Source organism: Mytilus galloprovincialis, chromosome 5 (assembly GCF_965363235.1).
Source record: "Mytilus galloprovincialis chromosome 5, xbMytGall1.hap1.1, whole genome shotgun sequence".
Classification (NCBI taxonomy): Eukaryota; Metazoa; Mollusca; class Bivalvia; order Mytilida; family Mytilidae; genus Mytilus; species Mytilus galloprovincialis.
The window spans coordinates 84,717,380-84,737,095 of record NC_134842.1 but is presented as its reverse complement, the minus strand read 5'-3'; the positions used below and the strand labels follow the sequence as shown (position 1 = coordinate 84,737,095).

Sequence of the window (19,716 nt, the reverse complement as noted above, 5' to 3'; positions counted from 1 at the left end):
CGCTGTTCTCGTTACTAGTTGCTATTAAAAGTTGCAAGATAAAAACTTTTAAAAATTAGAAATTTTGTGATGCATTTGTTCATCTGCGAATTACCAGAGAAACGCACTCAAAATATAGAGTGAAAAACTTTAAAATTATTCATTTAGAGCAGTTGTAGAAGTGAAACTTTTCAACCAATCAAAATCCAGGATTCCATCCCTTTTCATAGAAGGATGGAAAAATTGTCAATTTAGAATCTATTATTTATAGTTTTATTATCAGTAAATACGTAAAACTATAGAAAGTTGTTTTTAACTGATTTTATTGCAAGAAAACCTCTATGGATGTAAATGTACCGTTTTCGACCAGAGCAAACGCCTTCAGTATAGCTTCACTTATGTCGGGTCAGCTTTCGGACACTTTTGGATATTCAAATCTACAGAATGGAAATGAATATTTCTTTGATTGGAATAATCCTGGATATGGCATGAAAAATATGGAAGGTATGCAAATTTTATTTTATATATCTGTTTATATTTAATTTATACCTACGAAATTAATATATTTAATCATGAATTTTATGAATGGGACATATATTGATTTTCACTATTTAAATATCATATTAACTATGACCTAGAGTGAATTTTTAAACATTTGTTTTATCTAATAGATGTCCACATACGATAATATTTATTTATGTAAATTTCTTTCAATGATGAAAAGAAAACAAACAGAAACAAACAATAACAGTTTATGAATGCATACTAAATTAATAGAAATAAGTGCACGAGAATTAAAAATTCACCTTTTCCATTCCTTAATCAATTCAAAACGTTTTAAATTATTTTAATTTGGATACCAGAAAAATATAGAACATTTGATTTAGAAATAATTAAACTATTTCCAATATACGCTGAAATAATTTTAAAAACTTATTTATTTGCCGGATCATTTTTAACTGCCTTCTGATAAACCATAATTCAGTTTGCTAGTCTTTTAATGATTTTTGACCTGAAAGTAAAACAATGTTGAGGTCAGTAAAATATATGTCGGTCCTTAATGATTTTTTTTCATCTGTCAGAAAGAGCGGAAACCGTACATATGAATACTTCATTGCAATACTTTTTTTTTTACATTATGCATAATATTTTACAATTTTTAAAACAATTCAATATTTTACAAATGTATCTTTGTGTGTAAAAATCCGTTGCATTTGTCATAAATAAATAGAGAGATGTATATGAATTCTGGATTAAATATTTGCATCAATTATATAATTTGCGGGTGGCAAACAACTTAATCTAGTTAAAAACCGCTTAAAACTTCTAGTTCAACGCAAATTACTTAACCATACTAAACGGATGAGGAATTCGCTACTATTAATAACTAATAGTATAAATTATTTTATAATTATTACAGATTAAAGTAACATTATATATATACGTAAATTATTGCACACACAGAGTTATCTGAAAATAAAGATTTCATTTTGCAACAAGTGTTTTCCTTCGGAGACTGCGAAAACATTTTGGAAAAATTAACCTTTCAAACTTCTTTTGATCTTTATAATGCGATCTGTGTTGGCTGCACGTGCGTTCTGAAGATTCTATTACTGAACATTATAATTTGTACATTTTTAATGTTTTAGTTAACATTTTACTGTTTACAAACAGCGTAAATATGTTGACATAACCTTAAAATAAATGTCTAATAAAGAGTGTGTAAAAGCATCAGTGTACAGTAAAACTTTTATAGTTAGATATACCCATCTGACTTTAAAACCGATATTTCTATGTCCGTAAAAAAAAACCAACGAAAGACCAGGCACGTGTTATTGTAACCCTTCTTCGGGGGTTTTATGCAAATGGAATATTGCACAGGCACTTGTCTCAAAAAAAAAATTTCCTATATACCTTAACTTGTCTCAAAAAAAAAATTTCCTATTAACCTTAACATTAAGGTATATAGGAAATTTTTTTTTTGAAACAAGTGCCTGTGGAATATTGTCCTTTTTTTTTTTATTGTATGCGTGAAATAAATTGAGCTCGTCCTTTTAATAAACATTTGTGAGAAACTCGTGCAAAATATTGAAATGTATCTACAAGTAGTTATATATACGGCCGATATTCATTATTAGGATTTTAAATTTCAAAAATGATATTGTTCCAATTGTTTAATTTCATAATGGGTTACGTGACGACACATTGAAATTAAATAACATTTTATATTAAAGTATACAGAATAAAATTGAGAATGGAAATGGGGGACAACAACCCGACCATAGAGTAGACAGCAGCCGAAGGCCACAAATGGGTCTTCAATGCAGCGAGAAACTCCCGCACCCGGCCCCTAAACAAATATGTATTCTAGTTCAGTGATAATGGACGCCATTCTAAACTCCGATTTATACACAAGAAATTAAAATTAAAAAGCATACAAGACTAACAAAGGCCAGAGGCTCCTGACCTGGGACAGGCGCAAAAATGCAGCGGGGTTAAACATGTTGTTTTAGAAAACTACATTAGATTCAACTCGTAATAAAAACAAATTCTACAAGAGTTTATTTATTATATATATATTTATATATATACAGAATGCATATATTGTTTATTTTCAACTTGTTTAACACTGTATTTCTTTACGCCCAGTTTTTGATGGGGTTCGTGTTACTCAGTCTTGAGTTTCCTAAGTTGTATTTTGTGTATGATTGTTTGTCTGTATGTCTTTTTCTCTTTTCTCTACATTTCATTAATAGATTTGAATCTAGGGTATTTAAGTATACCATCATCAATTTGCTTTAATTCGGGTGCTTTCACATTGATGAATTGAATTCGCAAAGATAAAAGCGCTCCATGAAAATTTGAATGCAAAACATTAATACAAAAGTTTGTATACTTTGGTACTAAAGTTTATTTAATAAAATGGTTTTCATGAAATGAAAAGTCAAAATAAACTTTACTCGATTTACGCAAAATTTCAAATATTTGATTTTGAGTGAAATAAACGTAATCCTCACCACCAAGTTAAAATTACTGCTGAAAATTTATTTCAAAAAGTCATGTCCCCAACAGGCTCAATAATAAATATTCTTGCGTCTCTTTATAGATAAAAAAAAATGATTTTCATTTAATTTCATTTACAACAGTAAACATGCTTTTCATTGGAAATTAACTATAGTATTGAACATGTTGAAATATTGTACTCGTGCGATACATTCATTTCATTGACCTTATTTCATTTCAGCGTGTCTTCTTCATGCCGGAACCGGAAGACCGTTTTATGAACCATTGAGATACGAAGGGTTTACGGACAGTTGTACAAGGGTACCAGATACAGATTGTGAGAAAACACTCCCATCAGACTGTATAAATTCGTGTAAATCTGACAATGAAAGTTTAGGAATTGAAAACGATGGGAAAGAGCCAAAGAAACCAATCCATTTAAAATTAGCAAGTGTACAAGTTCAACTTGAAATGAAGTCATTGTGGGACGAATTCGATGAACTCGGCACGGAGATGATCGTCACCAAAGCAGGAAGGTAATATTTAGTCAAATCTTAGAATTTTGTCAATCACGAATCATGCTATTTATATGAGCAAAAGAGAAATTAAATGCACAGAAAACACATATTTTCAAATGGAATTTGTAAAGAACAAGGATTTTCCCTTCCCTTTAAAAGATATACAAATTTTTCTTCGAAAACTGTTGAAGATGAGATTCACTTTCTTTTTTACAGCAACAAATTTGGAGAGGATATATGTTATATGCATGCAGCTCTGCATTCAAATGAGCAAAATTATCTGTAGACAAATCAAAACTAAGGGACTATTTTTTTACTGAGGAAAATGTAAATTTTCATAAAATAACTAACAATTTTATGAAGCTTGTATTGACCAATTACTTTGGAAATTTTAAAATAACTGCAAATTCAGAAATTATTGCGAGGTGTGTTATGAATACGAATAATGCGACTGGGTGAATATAGTAATGATAAGAACTGGCATTCTGATATCGGACGCATACATGAAGTTTTTACCTGAAATTGCAATGCTTAAACTCGCATTATAGTTCAGCCTTCAAAAATCGCAATAATGAATGCACACAATAAATTCTGAATTTACAGTATGTTTAAATCTAGGAAAATTGGTTAAGTATTGGTTTTGTCGTCGTTTAAATATATTAATTTCTATGAGATGCCTGTATTTTTAAATACGAAACAGGTTTTTTTTCTGTATCATTACCATAAAATTGAGAAAGAACGGGGAATATGTTAAAGAGACAACAACCCGACCAAAGAGCAAAAATTAGCCTAAGGCCACCATTAGGTCTAAAATGCAGCGAGAAAATCCCGCACCCGGGAGTGTACCTTATCAGGCCCCTAAATAAAATTGTGCATAAATTTGATGATGATCTTTATGAAAAATAACAGAAAACAAAACAAAAACAAAAAAGAAAAATATCAAGCTAACATCACTCAACATCGAGCTGGTAATTATCGAAATATTCTTTCAGAAAGCAAATGATGCAGTTTTGATTGACGTCGAAAATCAAACAAACGTTGCCTGACCTTTCCTCTCGCCACGAGATACGTGCGAGTGTTGACAAGGAAAGATAACTATTCAATCACAAGCATGATAACATGTGCAAACTTAATTACATGTGGTCAGTTACTACACCTTAAGCTAGCGAAAGTGACCAAAGGTGTAGAAACCCTGTAGTGAGGTCGTGTGATCGCTGTATTTCCAGTGTTCTAATCTTTTCAGAAAAAGAAAACAAATATTTTGTCTTACAAAACGTTCCCTCATAACTGAAAGATCGTAGCTTATTTTTGACATTCTAAATAGCACAGAGGGGCTAAGTTATCTATAACACAAGTTTCTACAATTTTCTTAACAAGGGAAAGCCTGTACCAAGTCAGGAATAGTTATGACAGTTATTTCAATTCGGTTGATGTGTTTAAGCTTTTGAATATGCCATTTGATAAGAGACGTTCTGCTTTGAGGTTTCCTTGGAATCCGTTTTTTTAACCTTTTTTAGTAAGTGTATATTCTACCGAGCAAATTAAACTAGACCGGCTAGCAAGTACACGGAAAATACTTTCTTTATTTTATTCTAAAAGGTTTTTTCTTGAGTGTATGTATACAAATGTGCATTCAATATATACAGATATTAAAATAAATATGAACATACATTACCTGACAAATGGACGGATATTGGTTAAGTAATTGAATGTGAAGTGTTTAACACTACTAACAGCACTACTGTGAGATTACTATTACATTGAAGTTTTGGGAGGTGGGTTTCCTGGTATAGAACTTGCGCCTTCTGGCTATTTCGTGGCGAACTGTATTTATTGGTGGTGAAATTACAATATATCTCCCTCGTGCACTCTGATTCCTAGTCCAAATTTGGCTCGGACATTTTTTTTTATTTTAACAGCTCTTCATGTGTCATGTGTACTATTGTTTGTCTGTTTGTTTCTTTCATTTTCAGCCATGGCGTTGTCAGTTTATTTTCGATTTATGAGTGTAACTATCCCTTTGGTATCTTTCGTCCCTCTTTCAATGTTTGTGTAAGTTTTTAGGATTTCCAGATATTATGGCATCAGGCACTACTGCATGAAGACACATTAATTGTCGAAATGTGCATTTAGTGCAGTAAATAAGTACCGTTTATGTTATTGTAAGCTAGCAGATGCCCAATAAATCGCTTGCAATTGGTCAAGCGTTGAAACAAAGAGTTTTTAAATTTCGCGGGCAGTAAGTCGACTGAGCATACCGTTAATGTTATTGGAAATGATTGTACTGTTTTATGTTTTTAACAGGTATTTCTTTCTAGTATAGTTTTAATCCCCTTATATTCTGCTTCCTATTTCAACAAATAATTACTGTCAATCACCGACAGTAACTACCCATATCATATTCAGAAACCCGCAAGTCCTCGTGGTCAAGTACCAGAGACAAATATAACAGACAAATGTCGGATTTGTGTTTTTGACTTCATTATCTAATTTATATAATTGTTTCTGACAGTTGACGCTTTAACAAGATTTGACACGTCATATAAGTTTCCCAAACAATTTTGATGGATCTATAAATCCAATATAGTACAAATTACTGGTTTATCTTATCAAATTTAAAACCTCTAATTCTCAGCTCCCCGCTGTGTACTTACATACATCAAACCTAGACACGATGTAAACGGCTTCGTTGGAGGAATATTATCATGTCAAAATACAACTTCTGAAAATACGTTAAGTTTAATTCGAATCTATGGCGAGTATTCAATTTTGAAACTTATCTAAATAGTCTGTATTTATACGTTGGACGTAAAGTCAGAGCTTAAAAGGGAAAATATACGAATTTCCTTTTGTATGAATCTACATCAATAAAGTTCGTTTTGTTTTTGTTTATTTTGTTGAGAGTTTGGGAGCATAAAGGACATGGTGTATGGAAAAAAGGGGGTATATAAAACTATATTTATTTGTTTTACCATACCATCTTTATACTAGTGTGAATCTCATGAATGTTAACGCCGGCTAGCTTCACACTAGTCATCTTTATTATAGTCCATATTTTATACATAATATAATGAAATGAGTAATAAGTTCTAAGGCTTCTAATGTTCGAAGTGCTGAACTTATATTAGAATTTAAATATAAATTGAGGGTACTACAGCCAAACGAGAAGATGAATTGAGAACCTTACAATTAAACGTGTACAGACTAAAACAATAAACTTTGGTTTTATAAAATATATTAAATTTAAATATATTAAGTGTCCAAAAAGTTATATATAAACCTTATGAGAATCATGTACATTTTATATGATCAGAACTGAAAACTAATTATTGTTATTAAGTATATTAATTCACATTTTGTTTAATATCTACGCATTTAATTATATAGTTTCCTATATACTTTAGTACAGACAATTTTTATACGACCCCAAAAAAATTTTGGGATCGTATAATGGTATGATGTCGTCGTCTGCGTCGTCGTCGTCCGAAGACACATTGGTTTCCAGATAATAACTTTAGTTTAAGTAAATAGATCTTTATGAAATTTTTTCATACAAAGAAATTAAGACAGTATCAAGATTGAATATTGTGACCAAATTTGCCCCCACTGTTCATGGTAACGGGTTCAACCACTGGGGTCGTATAAAGCTGCGCCCTGCGGAGCACCTAGTTTATTAGTAAATAACTATAAACAAATCTTTCCTTATTTGAGCGATCTGGAAAGTTATGACAAAGAGAAACAAAACACGAATGTTCAATACAAAACAAAGAAAATTTTACAAAGTAAATATTTTGTCTTTTGGTCTTTTGTGAAGAGTTGTCTTATTGGCAATCATACCACATCTTTTTTTTATATATAAACAAAAAAGGGGGCGTATATGTAACGTCCAAGATATCCACTTTGCCATTTGTCATAACAGTTTCTGCTCAGTCTCAGAAGTAAACAGTTTCTCTCGCGAGAATTTAATTGTTACTAATTGAGGCTTTATGAAGTCAAAAGTCACAAGAGGCTGCGATAACCTCCAAGTAATTGAGTGTCAAAACTGCAGTAAATTCAGAAGTTATGACCAACAAATTACGGTACGGTGTAATAAATATACATCGGCTAGTGCCACTGTCAAGAAGACGGTGAAAGATGAAAATTTAGTGGTGTATTATTGTACATTGTATACCTGGTGTTTAAAGTGGCAATCTCGGCATCAACATATTTTACCGAGCCTCCAATCAAATACAAAATCATGCACACAGAGAAAAAAAAATACATGTTAAAAACTGGCTAATCTTATTCAATTTACCATTTGCGAAACAACAATATTTTGAGGTTTAATCATTTTCACATATCTACGTTTTCTTTTCGTTTTTGCAATAGAGCAATTTCAATATCCTATAAATTGTCTGATTCTTTTACTAATTAAAACTCAATACTTTCTGCATTTGTTTATGCCCCGCTGTGTCGGAAGGGGTATTCAGTTTTACCCTTGTCCATCCGTACGTCTCAAAATTAATTTACCGTGAGTCTCTAAACTTACAGTTTTCCTCAATCAGATGTTACGAAACTTATAATACAATGCTTATTACTATCAAATACAGACCAAGTTCGAATTTCGATGGCGTTACTTTCACAATTCTAGAGATATTCTTTTGTAACTTGAAAAAAATGCTAATTCTGACATTTCCACAATCTGACTATAACACACTAGTTTGCCTCAACCAAATGTCACGAAACTCTTATACAATGCTCTTTTCCTACAAACACAGACCAAGTTCGATTTTGGGTGGCTCACTTTCACCGTTATCAAATTATGTCCTTATGTAGTTTCTGATCTTTGCCCGGTATATTTATAAGCGGGGGCATCTGTGTACCATGAACACATTCTTCATTTATTTATATCATATCTCTTAATTTAGTTTCCGTTTCAATAAATTCTTGAATTTATACAGGGACAGAAGGCACATTTTGAAAATAAGCATTACTTTATTTTTTACTTGTGCTTGAAATCTACCCGTGTGAAACGATGTCTTAGTTTTTCTTTTGTTCTTTCTCATCTTTACCCCTAATGATCCTTCATTTGTCATTTCACAAAACAGATGTTTTCTCTCCTTTCATTTATTTTTTCTTTCCAAGAACTTGTCATAGAAAATTTTAAAAGGTGCATGATTTCCACCCAGGATTTGTTTTAACTCAATTTTAAATGTTTGTACAAGCATATGCGCTAATGCAGAAATCCGTCTTTCAAAATCTCTATATTGTCCCCTTCATATTATGATTTTTGTTGGTTTATTAAATGTTGTATCCTATACATTTTGTAGTTCCATCAAACTATTATGCAACTTTTCCGTCTAGCATATTTCTTCTGTCTTTCATATCTTTTAGTTAATTTTTTGCCGAAATAAAGTTTAAAAAGGATCGAAAGTAGCATCATAATAAAGTAAAAATTAATATTTGTAAAAGGATATCAACAAAATCTTTAATATTTGTTTAGATTTTTGAACAATCAGTATGGAATTATATATTTTTTTTCGAATATCACCTTCTAAAAAATTACTCTAAATTGCGACAAGTCAAATCACTCTCAAAACTTGTTAGAAACAGCAAACGTAGAGAAAATTAATATTTGTGCGGAATTATTTGAAAACGTTTTAGAATATTTAACGTCTATTTCATTAGGATAATTTCTTTTATAGATTTAAATGAATATGATTTTATTAATGCGTGTCTCTTCATAAGAATTTTAACAATATTTTCATTTGCTTTTAAGATAAAATTGTATAAAACTATTTGTTTGAATAGAAAAAAATATGTATAGTCTGAAATCGAGTTTGGCGACAAGAAGGGTTGAATACCAAATGGCTCTATTCTATTTTGAAATTTTATTTTGCGTTTATTACGATTTAACCACCAATTTCTCAAATTCGTATTTGAAAATGAAGTAAAACAATGTAAATACGTAATAAAATAGATAATTATATAGAAAATTACTGCATGTGAAAAATTAATGAGATACTTGAAAAAATAAAAAATACAATTTAGACTTTAAATACCAAGTTGTAATATTTCAAATTGACTTTAAAACCATGTTCCATGTATGATAACAAACAAAAAATACGGTAAATCGCTGGATGTAAGAGTTAAAGAATTTGAAAATCTTGATTAGGGGAAAGATTTAGACATATCAACGTCTCGTGTCAAACGAGATTCAACCATCTATCCTTAGAGAAAGTTGTGTTTTATTTAGAAGATTAAACTGATATAATTAATTATGGGAGACGTTTCAACTGATTAATGGCGATCTTTGAGCAAGATAACCTTACCCCACAAAGATGGAGTTTTTTTCACGAACGAGGCGCACGAAGATAATATCAGTGGCACCGGAACATCTACTATAATCTGATGGCAAAATATTCAGTGCATTCTTATTTTTGAAAATAAGCCTGTTAGTATAAACGCTTTGTTACATATATAGTAGAAGGGAAATATACATTATAATAAAAAAATTATAAATGAACGTTTATGGAACGCCATAGCTGTCTTCCGTTGTTCATATTTAGTATATGCTGTGATTATTTAATTATTTTCAACTTTATCTATTATATATTTGATAATAAACGTAACATCTTGGTACGAATGAAGAAATTACTGATTTGTTATACGTTAGCAAATCTTTTAGAAAGAAAATATTTATGCTAGGCTTTAGTTTTATAAGTTTTCAGTTCGTATTCGATTTAAACTAGTTGTTTGACAGAACGCCGCTTCGATTGACATTATTGTCTTGCTTTTTTGATAAATTCTGATATTTACAATTGTTTCTTGTACTATGTTCGTTTTTTGTTTATAGCAAGAATAGACTTGTGTTGCCAAATTGCTGTTCTCAGATTTATCTTATATAAATACTTATATATTTTGTCAACTTGAATATCATAGCCAATTGTTATAATTCCGATGAGGAACAAAAAAGATCCATCCAATCTGTTACTGAGTAATAACTCCACAAATTTAATGAAAACCGATGAGATGATTGCATTGCAAGCTAGGTGTAAAAACGAACCCGTTTTGAGCCTCACTATTATTATATCGGTTTCAATATGCATCGAGCTGGTAACAGAATGTGTTATCATTTGATAAGGATATACAAAATTTTAAATGATAAAAATTCTAATTTGTTTGAAAGAGATCGTGCTTTCTCGTAGAAGCGCTTGATTTTTTCGTTACACTGAGTGCGTATTTAGACCCCCTACATATTCATATCTTTATTTATACAAACATTTATATTTATTTATAAAATATCTTGCAACTAGATATCACAGTGCAGTATTTCCCAAATGTTATGAAAATGTTAAGTTTAGTAAGTATGTTTGATTTGATTTGATTTTTGCAGAATTGACTACTACTTTATAACAAATGCCAAATTGAAGAACAAATTATACATATTGGCCATCTTTTCAATTCATTTTAATTCAATATCAAGCACTAAGTGCACATATATATCAAAACGTATGCTGCATATACAACCAATGTTTATGCTACTTTTTATTTAAGAATTGAATACTCTTTTTTGTAAATTTATTGGGGTGTAAAAGCGTTGACCGAAGTACATTGTGTATGAAGCGCGGAAGCGCTTCATACTTAAAATGTGCGCACGGTCAACGCTTTTACAACCATATAAAGTTACAAAAAAAGCATTCAATACTTATAATTACATTTTTACCTATAGAATCATGAAAACACGCCTTTTATCAAGTTTTTACTTTATTTACCTGTGCACTTTATTGTGGGACCTCGTGTCATCATGAATGAGAAGTTTTATTGAGTGATACAACTGCTTAAGGAATAACACATGATGTGCAGTTAGCCAATCAGATTAACGTATTGTAATGAAACATACATCTAATGTAATTATTATAAAATGAATAAAACCTCATGTAAGTGGTCGACAGATTAATAGAAATATGATCACCTAAATTTGGACGCTAAACACTCTAACTGGTCCTTGGGTGTTTTAGATGTTATAATGATATTTTCCCTATCCAAAAACATGGGTCGTTTGAAATACCACACCCTTCACCTGCATTTTCGACCCGCTCTGAATAACCTTTCTTGTATGCAAGACTTCAGTAGTTATATGTTCTCTTCCTAAATATTCATGAAACACTTGTCAATGAACGTTAAACCAGCAATATCCAGTCAGTCTGTAAGATCTAAGGAGGAGATATATTGAACGTCATGACATTGTTTATAGATATACAATGCATCACTGCATTTATATTAAAGCGACCGCCATAAGATCCCATGTGTTTGCATCTGCCTATTCATGATTGCATGCACAGTTTATTCCGCAGTTTATATTAAGTTTCTATGGTGACATGTATCACCTGTCTTGTCCTTTGTTGTCAAATCTTTATCTGTATTGTCAGTTTGATCAATATATATTTGAATATATGCATATTTTTGGGTATACGATAATGATACAACAATCCAACGACGAATATAACCAATTGAAGTTTTGTTGTGTCCTGTAGTTTATTGATGACGGTCGTCTGTTTACCCATGTTCGTCTGTGGCGGATCTAGTATTTTTGAAAGCGGTCGTAATAAATAAAAAAGTGACAGTATACATGTGTGAGGCAAAACCAAATTTTGACAATATTACGCTTACAGTTTAATAAAACGTCATATAACATTTATTTTTATATTGATCAAACGTCCTGTACGCCATCTTCACGCTATATCCTTGATCCGCCACTGGTGTCGTTCTTCTCTCCTATTTATAGTCTTTTATAAGCATTGTTGGTTTCTTTATTTTTTATTTTTGTCAGTTAAAAAATAACTATGACATAAAAATTATTTAATTTATATTTTTTATATTTTATTTTTAGGCGAATGTTTCCCACATTTCAAGTACGATTATATGGGTTGGACCCTATGGCAGAATATATGCTGATGATGGACTTCATACCGGTTGACGACAAAAGATACAGATATTCATTTCACAGTTCTAGCTGGGTAGTGGCGGGAAAAGCTGATCCAAATATGCCCGGCCGAATTCACGTGCATCCTGACTCGCCCGGCAAAGGAGCTCAATGGATGAAACAAATTGTATCATTTGATAAATTGAAATTAACAAATAATCTGCTGGACGACAATGGCCACGTGAGTATAGCAAGTTTATGACTTGCCATTTTAGTACCCACTATATGTAATGAGTAACTTTTTGAGCTGCATGTATCATAAATTCGGCATAGATTCACAAAATCATATGAATATAAAAAAAACCTAAACTCTATCAATATGGTATAATAATAAATAATATAGAAGTGGCAATTTCGGGAAATCTAGGTACACAAAAATAAGCATAATTATCAGTGATATCACCTCCCGAAGATATTCACCGCTGAAAACGTCGCGTGCTTTTACGTGCATGTATAATTATTTTAAAATCGTTTGGTGCACATGCAGTTGATTTTGGTAAATAATATTTCTTATACATGTACATACATCGGTACTTTATGTATCTCGGTATATCAAATATAACAATTATTGACTTTTGTTTTGGTAAATATTTGATTTAGTTGACTTTTGAAAAAAACTTGTATTCACTTCGGCCTTTGACCTCAGTGAATATCAGATTTTCCAAAGTCAATCAAACCACATAATGTTATTTACAACGTACCCCACCAAAAGACAGTAATTGTATATAATATAGAAGTGGTAATTCACAAGAAAATTGGTTGATAATATTTTCAATAATAAAGCAGCTTTGTATTTTTCTCAACTCATTACGTAATAAAATCAACTAAATAGAGTTAAACATCTGTAACAGCAGACGTCAATTTTTAAATCGGAATGCTACATTTTATAGTTCCGTAAGGTTCCGAAAGGTTACAGACATCTGTCATGTTTGTCAGGATATTTGTAGAATGAAAATGTCAACAAGTGTTTGAAATTTTACTAGTTAATGATGTGTTATTTCAACATAGGTATGGAAAGTGTTATATAACACGTAAGAGAAAGAGGAAAAACAGCAAATAAACAAAGTATCTTTATTTTAAAGTCATTTACTATTTTATAAATATCTTGCTCTTGCGTCTAATTTTAAAATTCGGGGACTTATTATTTATTACTTTAGATCTACTAGTAAATTTAATATTAAGTTAACACTTGTGGAAGACACTACTAGGCTTAGAACTAGGTACTTGAGACGTCCGTTTAATTCTTCTACTAAAGACTCATTAGTGACACTTGAATCAAAACAGTTGGACACCGATGGCAGAATGAAAAGTTTACTTGAAAAATATAAAAGACCAAATTCCTATATTCCTAATACGAATAAAGCAAACGTGCAAGGCTTGGGGAGAGACTGACAGTGATGTAGCCGTCGAAATAAGGGAAGGAAAATAATTGAAATTGATTCAAATTTAAGCGTAAAATAAGTCTTTGTTGGAGAGAATTAAAATAAGCAAAAACATTTAAGAAAAAAAAAATCGACAAACCATCTAACTTGCATGTGTATTACTAAATATGACTGAGTTGCAGTATCAAGTCAGTGCTTTAAATCTTGACAGATTTTAATAATTTGTGAAACCAACAACAGCAATAGTTTTTAATTACAATAACTTCCCGACCTTAGAACCAAAAACAAACATGACCACCGCGTTTTTTGCTTTGTTTTTGTTTCTTGTAGATTTTACTAATTGACATGTTTTTATATGCATTGCTGTATAAATCATTACATTTGTCATGCCCAGGCCCTTAAATACGTTTACCATATATATTTTATTTGACACGAAAAGCAGTTTCAACATGACGAAAACAAACGGAAAGAAAAATTCTATCCTGATTTCATGGAGGTGGATTCAGGAGAGTTAGTATTCAATTTCAAAATTTCATTTCTTATTGAAAATTATCATATAAACATACGATTATGATCAAGCAAGCAATAGCTATAAAGAAAAAAGAAATAAAAAATGCATATAAAATTGGAATACGCTCCCCTTTTAAAAGCTTTGAAACGCCCCTGGCCACTTACATTGAAATTTAAGGGGTTTGGTAACAGTTGACACACGACCACAAGTACCACTGTATGATGTCAAAAGCTTTTAATTAAATTAAAAAAAATATGAATTTGATCAACCCATTGTCGATTTAAATAATAAACAATTGTAAAAGTTCTCCAAAATAATGCCTTGTTTTCAAATCGAGACTTACAATGTAATATAAGCTAAAACAATATTCAATCAAGTAAAAAAAAAAACCAAAAAACACAACCCACAAAACATATATTTTTGAGACAATCTTTCAAACATGTTTTGAGAAAATCTTTCGAACATGTTTTGAGAACACCCCCTCCTTTAACAGTGAGAGGTGTATATTATCATTAACAAGCCCTTTACGTGATCCCAATTAAATTGATGTAAATAAATCGAGACGAATATGATGTGCACGTTGTTCTGAATGACAAGTTGTTAATGGATAATTAAATCTGTACGCTGCAGTTAAAATAAATTTTGTGTTCGGAGAAAATAAGTTATGATACTTTTTACGGGGTGAATGCACTTAATTTGCAACATGCTGGAGTTAAGTTGCGCTATAGAATTGCATAAATTTCAGTGCATTTCCTTTAAATTAGATTGCATGTTAACAAATGATTTAAATTAACAACACTTGATGTTGCTTTTTCTCTCTCTTTTTATTTCTTTAAACAAACAAATCCAGGAGATGCCATAAATGTTTCGTTTTCGGAAAAAAATTGTGCCACATAAAGATAAGATAATATTATAATTAGTTTGTAATGGGTAAGAAATGTTTTAACCTTAACGTTTTTTCCCCTTTGCAGATCATTTTGAATTCGATGCACAAATACCAGCCTCGATTTCATGTAGTTTATGTAAATCCAAAATCAGAAGATTGTTCGAATACAGAATGTTTTAAGACGTATACCTTCCAGGAAACTAAGTTCACTGCAGTCACTGCTTATCAGAACCACAGGGTGAGTAAAACATACTCTTTTCACTGAACTAGTACACTATTTTATTTAGGGGCCAGTTGCAGAGGACCACCTCCGGGTATGGGATTTGTTATTTCTCGCCACGTTGAAGACCAATTGTTTGCCTTCGGCTGTTGTCTGCTCTTTGGTTGGGTTGTTGTCTGCTCTTTGGTTGGGTTGTTGTCTGCTCTTTGGTCGGATTGTTGTCTCTTTGGCATATTCCCCATTTCAATTCTCAAGTTTATCTTGTTTAAATAAAAGTCGTGCAAGACATTTATTTTGGGTAAAATTAATGTTGATGGCTATATATCCACTGATTTTGAAGAAAAAAAAACAATAATTGTCATTTCGGCATCCGTTTTGGTTGTGTGGATATATAGATATAAACAGTCACATCGGATTTGAAAACTGTAATTCAGAGTTGTTTCCCTTTGTAAAATTATCTTAAATAATTGTAATCTGACCAATGGGAAACTGTAACTCATATCTCTGATTTTGGAGGTTTTCCGCGTAGCGAAACCTTGGTCAACCCTACATTTCATTCGCCAAACCCGGTCAAGTCAGGAACTATATTTCAGATAATGAACATGGGTTCCAATAATAAATTCCTTGACATACAGGGTATACAGTTATGTTGTTCGCTTTGCTGTCTGTAGTGGGAACAGCAATGAAACTAAGGAGAGCAACAATAATATAAAAGTCATGATTTAGACCTAGAAGGAAAAAAAAAACAAGAGGTTTATTGTGTGGATTTTAAGTAAGGTCAAACCAACCAAGAAGACCCATTGATGGGTATAGTATGCCGCTAATAATATGCGCACTTTAACAGAGACACGTCTTAGTAGAGGAACCAGTTTATGGCAATATTTAATTGATTTTGCCTCGAGAAACTATCTGAAAGTTGTAGAGAATATAGTTCCCGTATTTTGAAAAGCATATAATTTCTTTTTTCTAGATCACCCAGCTCAAGATAGCCAGTAACCCATTTGCAAAGGGCTTCCGGGATGTCGACCCGAATGAATGGTAAGGAATGTGTGTTGGTTTTATTTTTATAAGGTTTCATTGACGTAAATTTTGTGATTGACACTAAGCAGTTACTGTTGATGTGCGAATTTCTATACCATCCAAGAATATTGAAAGGCGAGTCCTTTTGGCAGTAGTTGCGTTAACGTATACAAGACCGGAAGTACATGCTAAATGTATTCATATACTGCACCAAGTAAACCGAAAACGAATCAATGAAATACCCCATAAGTAAATTCTAAATGAATTAAGACAATGCACCAAGTAAATGAATCGTTACACCTCAACATCAGATGAATACAACGCACTGTCTCCGGCACTCGTTATGACTTGCCAAATGTATGACACATTATTGTTTTAAGGAAGCGGGTGTCAGACGTTACTCGGAATAGGAACACTTGTTCATATAGCGTAGATACTGAGAAATATTAGAACGCATTGCTCGATACAAACTTGAGACAAGTTAAGCGAAAAAGTACAATGTAAAAAGTACAAAATATGAAGAAAATTTTATCTTATCGCGGAATCATTATCAAGCAAAAGATAATTTTATATTTATTCTTCTTTAATCTTATAAACTTCAACTTCATGAAATAACATACACACGTCATTTTTTTGTAGTATGGTAGATGTCATTTCACATCTGAATCCATGCGGAAGACCTCGGAATCATCACAGACCTTCGAGTATGTCACAGAACCCGGATGGAACATCAAGAAAACGCCAATGTGATAAATGTAAGAAGATTGTATATTTTATTTTACGTGATAAAGAATAGTTGCAAGAAAACACACGAGTATCATTCAATGAAGACAAATTAATAACATCATCAAAAACACACATGATGAAAATATTACACAAGAAATACCTTAAGTCATTCATTCTAAATCCAAAAGTATCAAAATGATTCACATAAGTCGGTACTAAAAAAATCGCTACAGATTACACGTGCCCCTACATAGTAATATTCGAATTGAAAAATAGCCACACTTAAACGTAAACTTAAAAGTTTCAATGTACTGGACCAGTATATGAAACTACAGCTAATGAGTGAGGTCATAACAGATCGCGAAAAAATATTAAAACAGTTCAAAGTGAATTAAACGCTACAAATGTACTGATACTAAAAGTTGTAAAAGTGTATGTTCAACAGACAGTCTGACCTACTTGACTCGGAATTGTCACTATTTACTAAAAAGTTAAATTAAAGTTGAAGGTGGTAGCTCAGAAATACATGTAAGCCATTGAACCCCTGATCAATGACTTTCCCGTAATATCTAAAATTCGTCTCTAAATATTATTTATTTATTTTCCAGCTTCATCCGAGTCCGACGAATCACAGCTTTCACCAGCCAGTATGAACAATTCAAATCTGTCAATGACATTACGACTTCCTACACGGACAACTTATCCTGATCCGTACAATTATATGTCCTACCCACATGACACATATATGATGGCAGCAAAGACACGCCCCTCTCCGTATCCCCGGAACATGGACTATACTTCATATCATCATGCTCGGATGTCAATGAAGGAAATATATCAAGGAACGCCCGGTTCTTGTGGATACAATTATTGATTCTCTGTGATTTTCTGTTAGTGTAAATATCAAAAATATTTGGTGCCATGACCATGCGGATGAATGTTTTATGGAGATGTGCGGCATGTAAAAAGTGTGAATCTGATTTGTAATTGTTTTTATTTGTAATAAAAAAAGTTAATGCTTCTGAATTATATTTGTCAAAAAATGAAGCATAATTTGTATATATTCTGTTCGAAATTCATAAATCGATAGAGAAAAAACAAATCCGAGTTACAAACTAAAACTGAGGGAAACGCATCAAATATAAGAGAACTACGACACAACAGAAACACAACATTAAAATGTAACATCCACAGAGACAAACTATAATATAACAATGGCCATTTCCCTGACTTGGTACAGGGCATTTTAAGATAAAAATGGTGGGTTGAACCTGGTTTTGTGGCATGCCAAACCTTCCGCTTAAATGTCAATATTAATTATATCATTAAAATGACTATATTACATGACAGGACTACAATACAAATAAATGGGTGAAAATATAGGTCAGAGAAACGTCTGTTGACCTATAGATCTGTATATTTCATTCTTATTTCGATTGAATTATATCAACTTCTCAATAACCAAAACGAGGAATACGTAATTACTCCGAGCTACCACACGATTAATAGCCAACAAATTAACAGGTACCTGGTTAAAAATTATACCACGTGCTCATATATATATATATATATATATAGATACACTGATTTTAATTTTTGTACGCCATACGCCCGTTTCGTCTACAAAAGACTCACCAGTAGCACTCGATTAAAAAAAGTTAAAAAGGTCAAGTAAAGTACGAAGTTATAGAGTAATTGAGTACACACTTCCGATAGGTTTTGCCACATACATCTAAGGTCTTCTATACCCGGGGTAGATAATCCTTAGTATTTCGTGAACAGTTAATTTATAACAATTACCATAGCAATGATAATTGATGTAAACACAAAAGTACTTACTACTCAATAATCTTTTTGTTAAGAAAATATCATAATCTCATTTGACAACACTAAGAAAAGTATTTGGGTGATATGTGGACTACCAAACATATTAGACATGCAGTACAAAAGACCAAACTAACAATTTACACAATACTCCTTTGAAAAACGTACAGACAAAGACAAATTACACGAAACAACAGGCCAAACAACACATGCTCCAGATTACGAGCGCACATCACCACTTATAGTTTAGCAACTCTCTATATCATGAGACCATAAGTTATAAAAGTTAAATACACTATTGATAAAAACATGCGCTATGGCGACTACCTCTTACTTGTAAATAAAAAAAAGATGGCGCATAATTTGTAAAGGAGAGAAAATATGGGCTCGCCACTACAAAACGTTAGTAGAGATAGTCGAAGCTATTTTCGGTTTAAAACTCTCGCCCAAGAATACAAAAATACCACAAATCTCATTTGTACTGTTTTCTAGTGGTATTCGAAATTATACACTACATCTCCGTCATTCTAATTATATGCATTATATATAATCTTATAAGAATAATAAAAAAAAGTTATTTTCTCTACATATACTAGTTAATCTGATCCTAGTACTAGTATTCTGATAGATTTCTTTTTTGAGTAATTATACGTATTCCTGGTTTTGGTTATTGAGAAGATGT

At 31.7% G+C, this 19,716-nt stretch overlaps 1 protein-coding gene across 1 annotated transcript; it reads left to right on the top strand.

The window, feature by feature from the left end:
• Nucleotides 1–200: 200 nt before the first annotated feature.
• On the top strand, nt 201–18,236 carry LOC143076571 (T-box transcription factor TBX10-like). The gene is made up of 7 exons (XM_076252394.1): nt 201–483; nt 3,224–3,518; nt 12,373–12,646; nt 15,330–15,482; nt 16,435–16,502; nt 17,124–17,239; nt 17,819–18,236. Exons 1-7 carry the CDS (start codon nt 321–323, stop codon nt 18,082–18,084), a joined length of 1,335 nt encoding a protein of 444 aa, XP_076108509.1. The 5' UTR covers nt 201–320; the 3' UTR covers nt 18,085–18,236.
• The last annotated feature ends 1,480 nt before the right edge of the window (nt 18,237–19,716 follow it).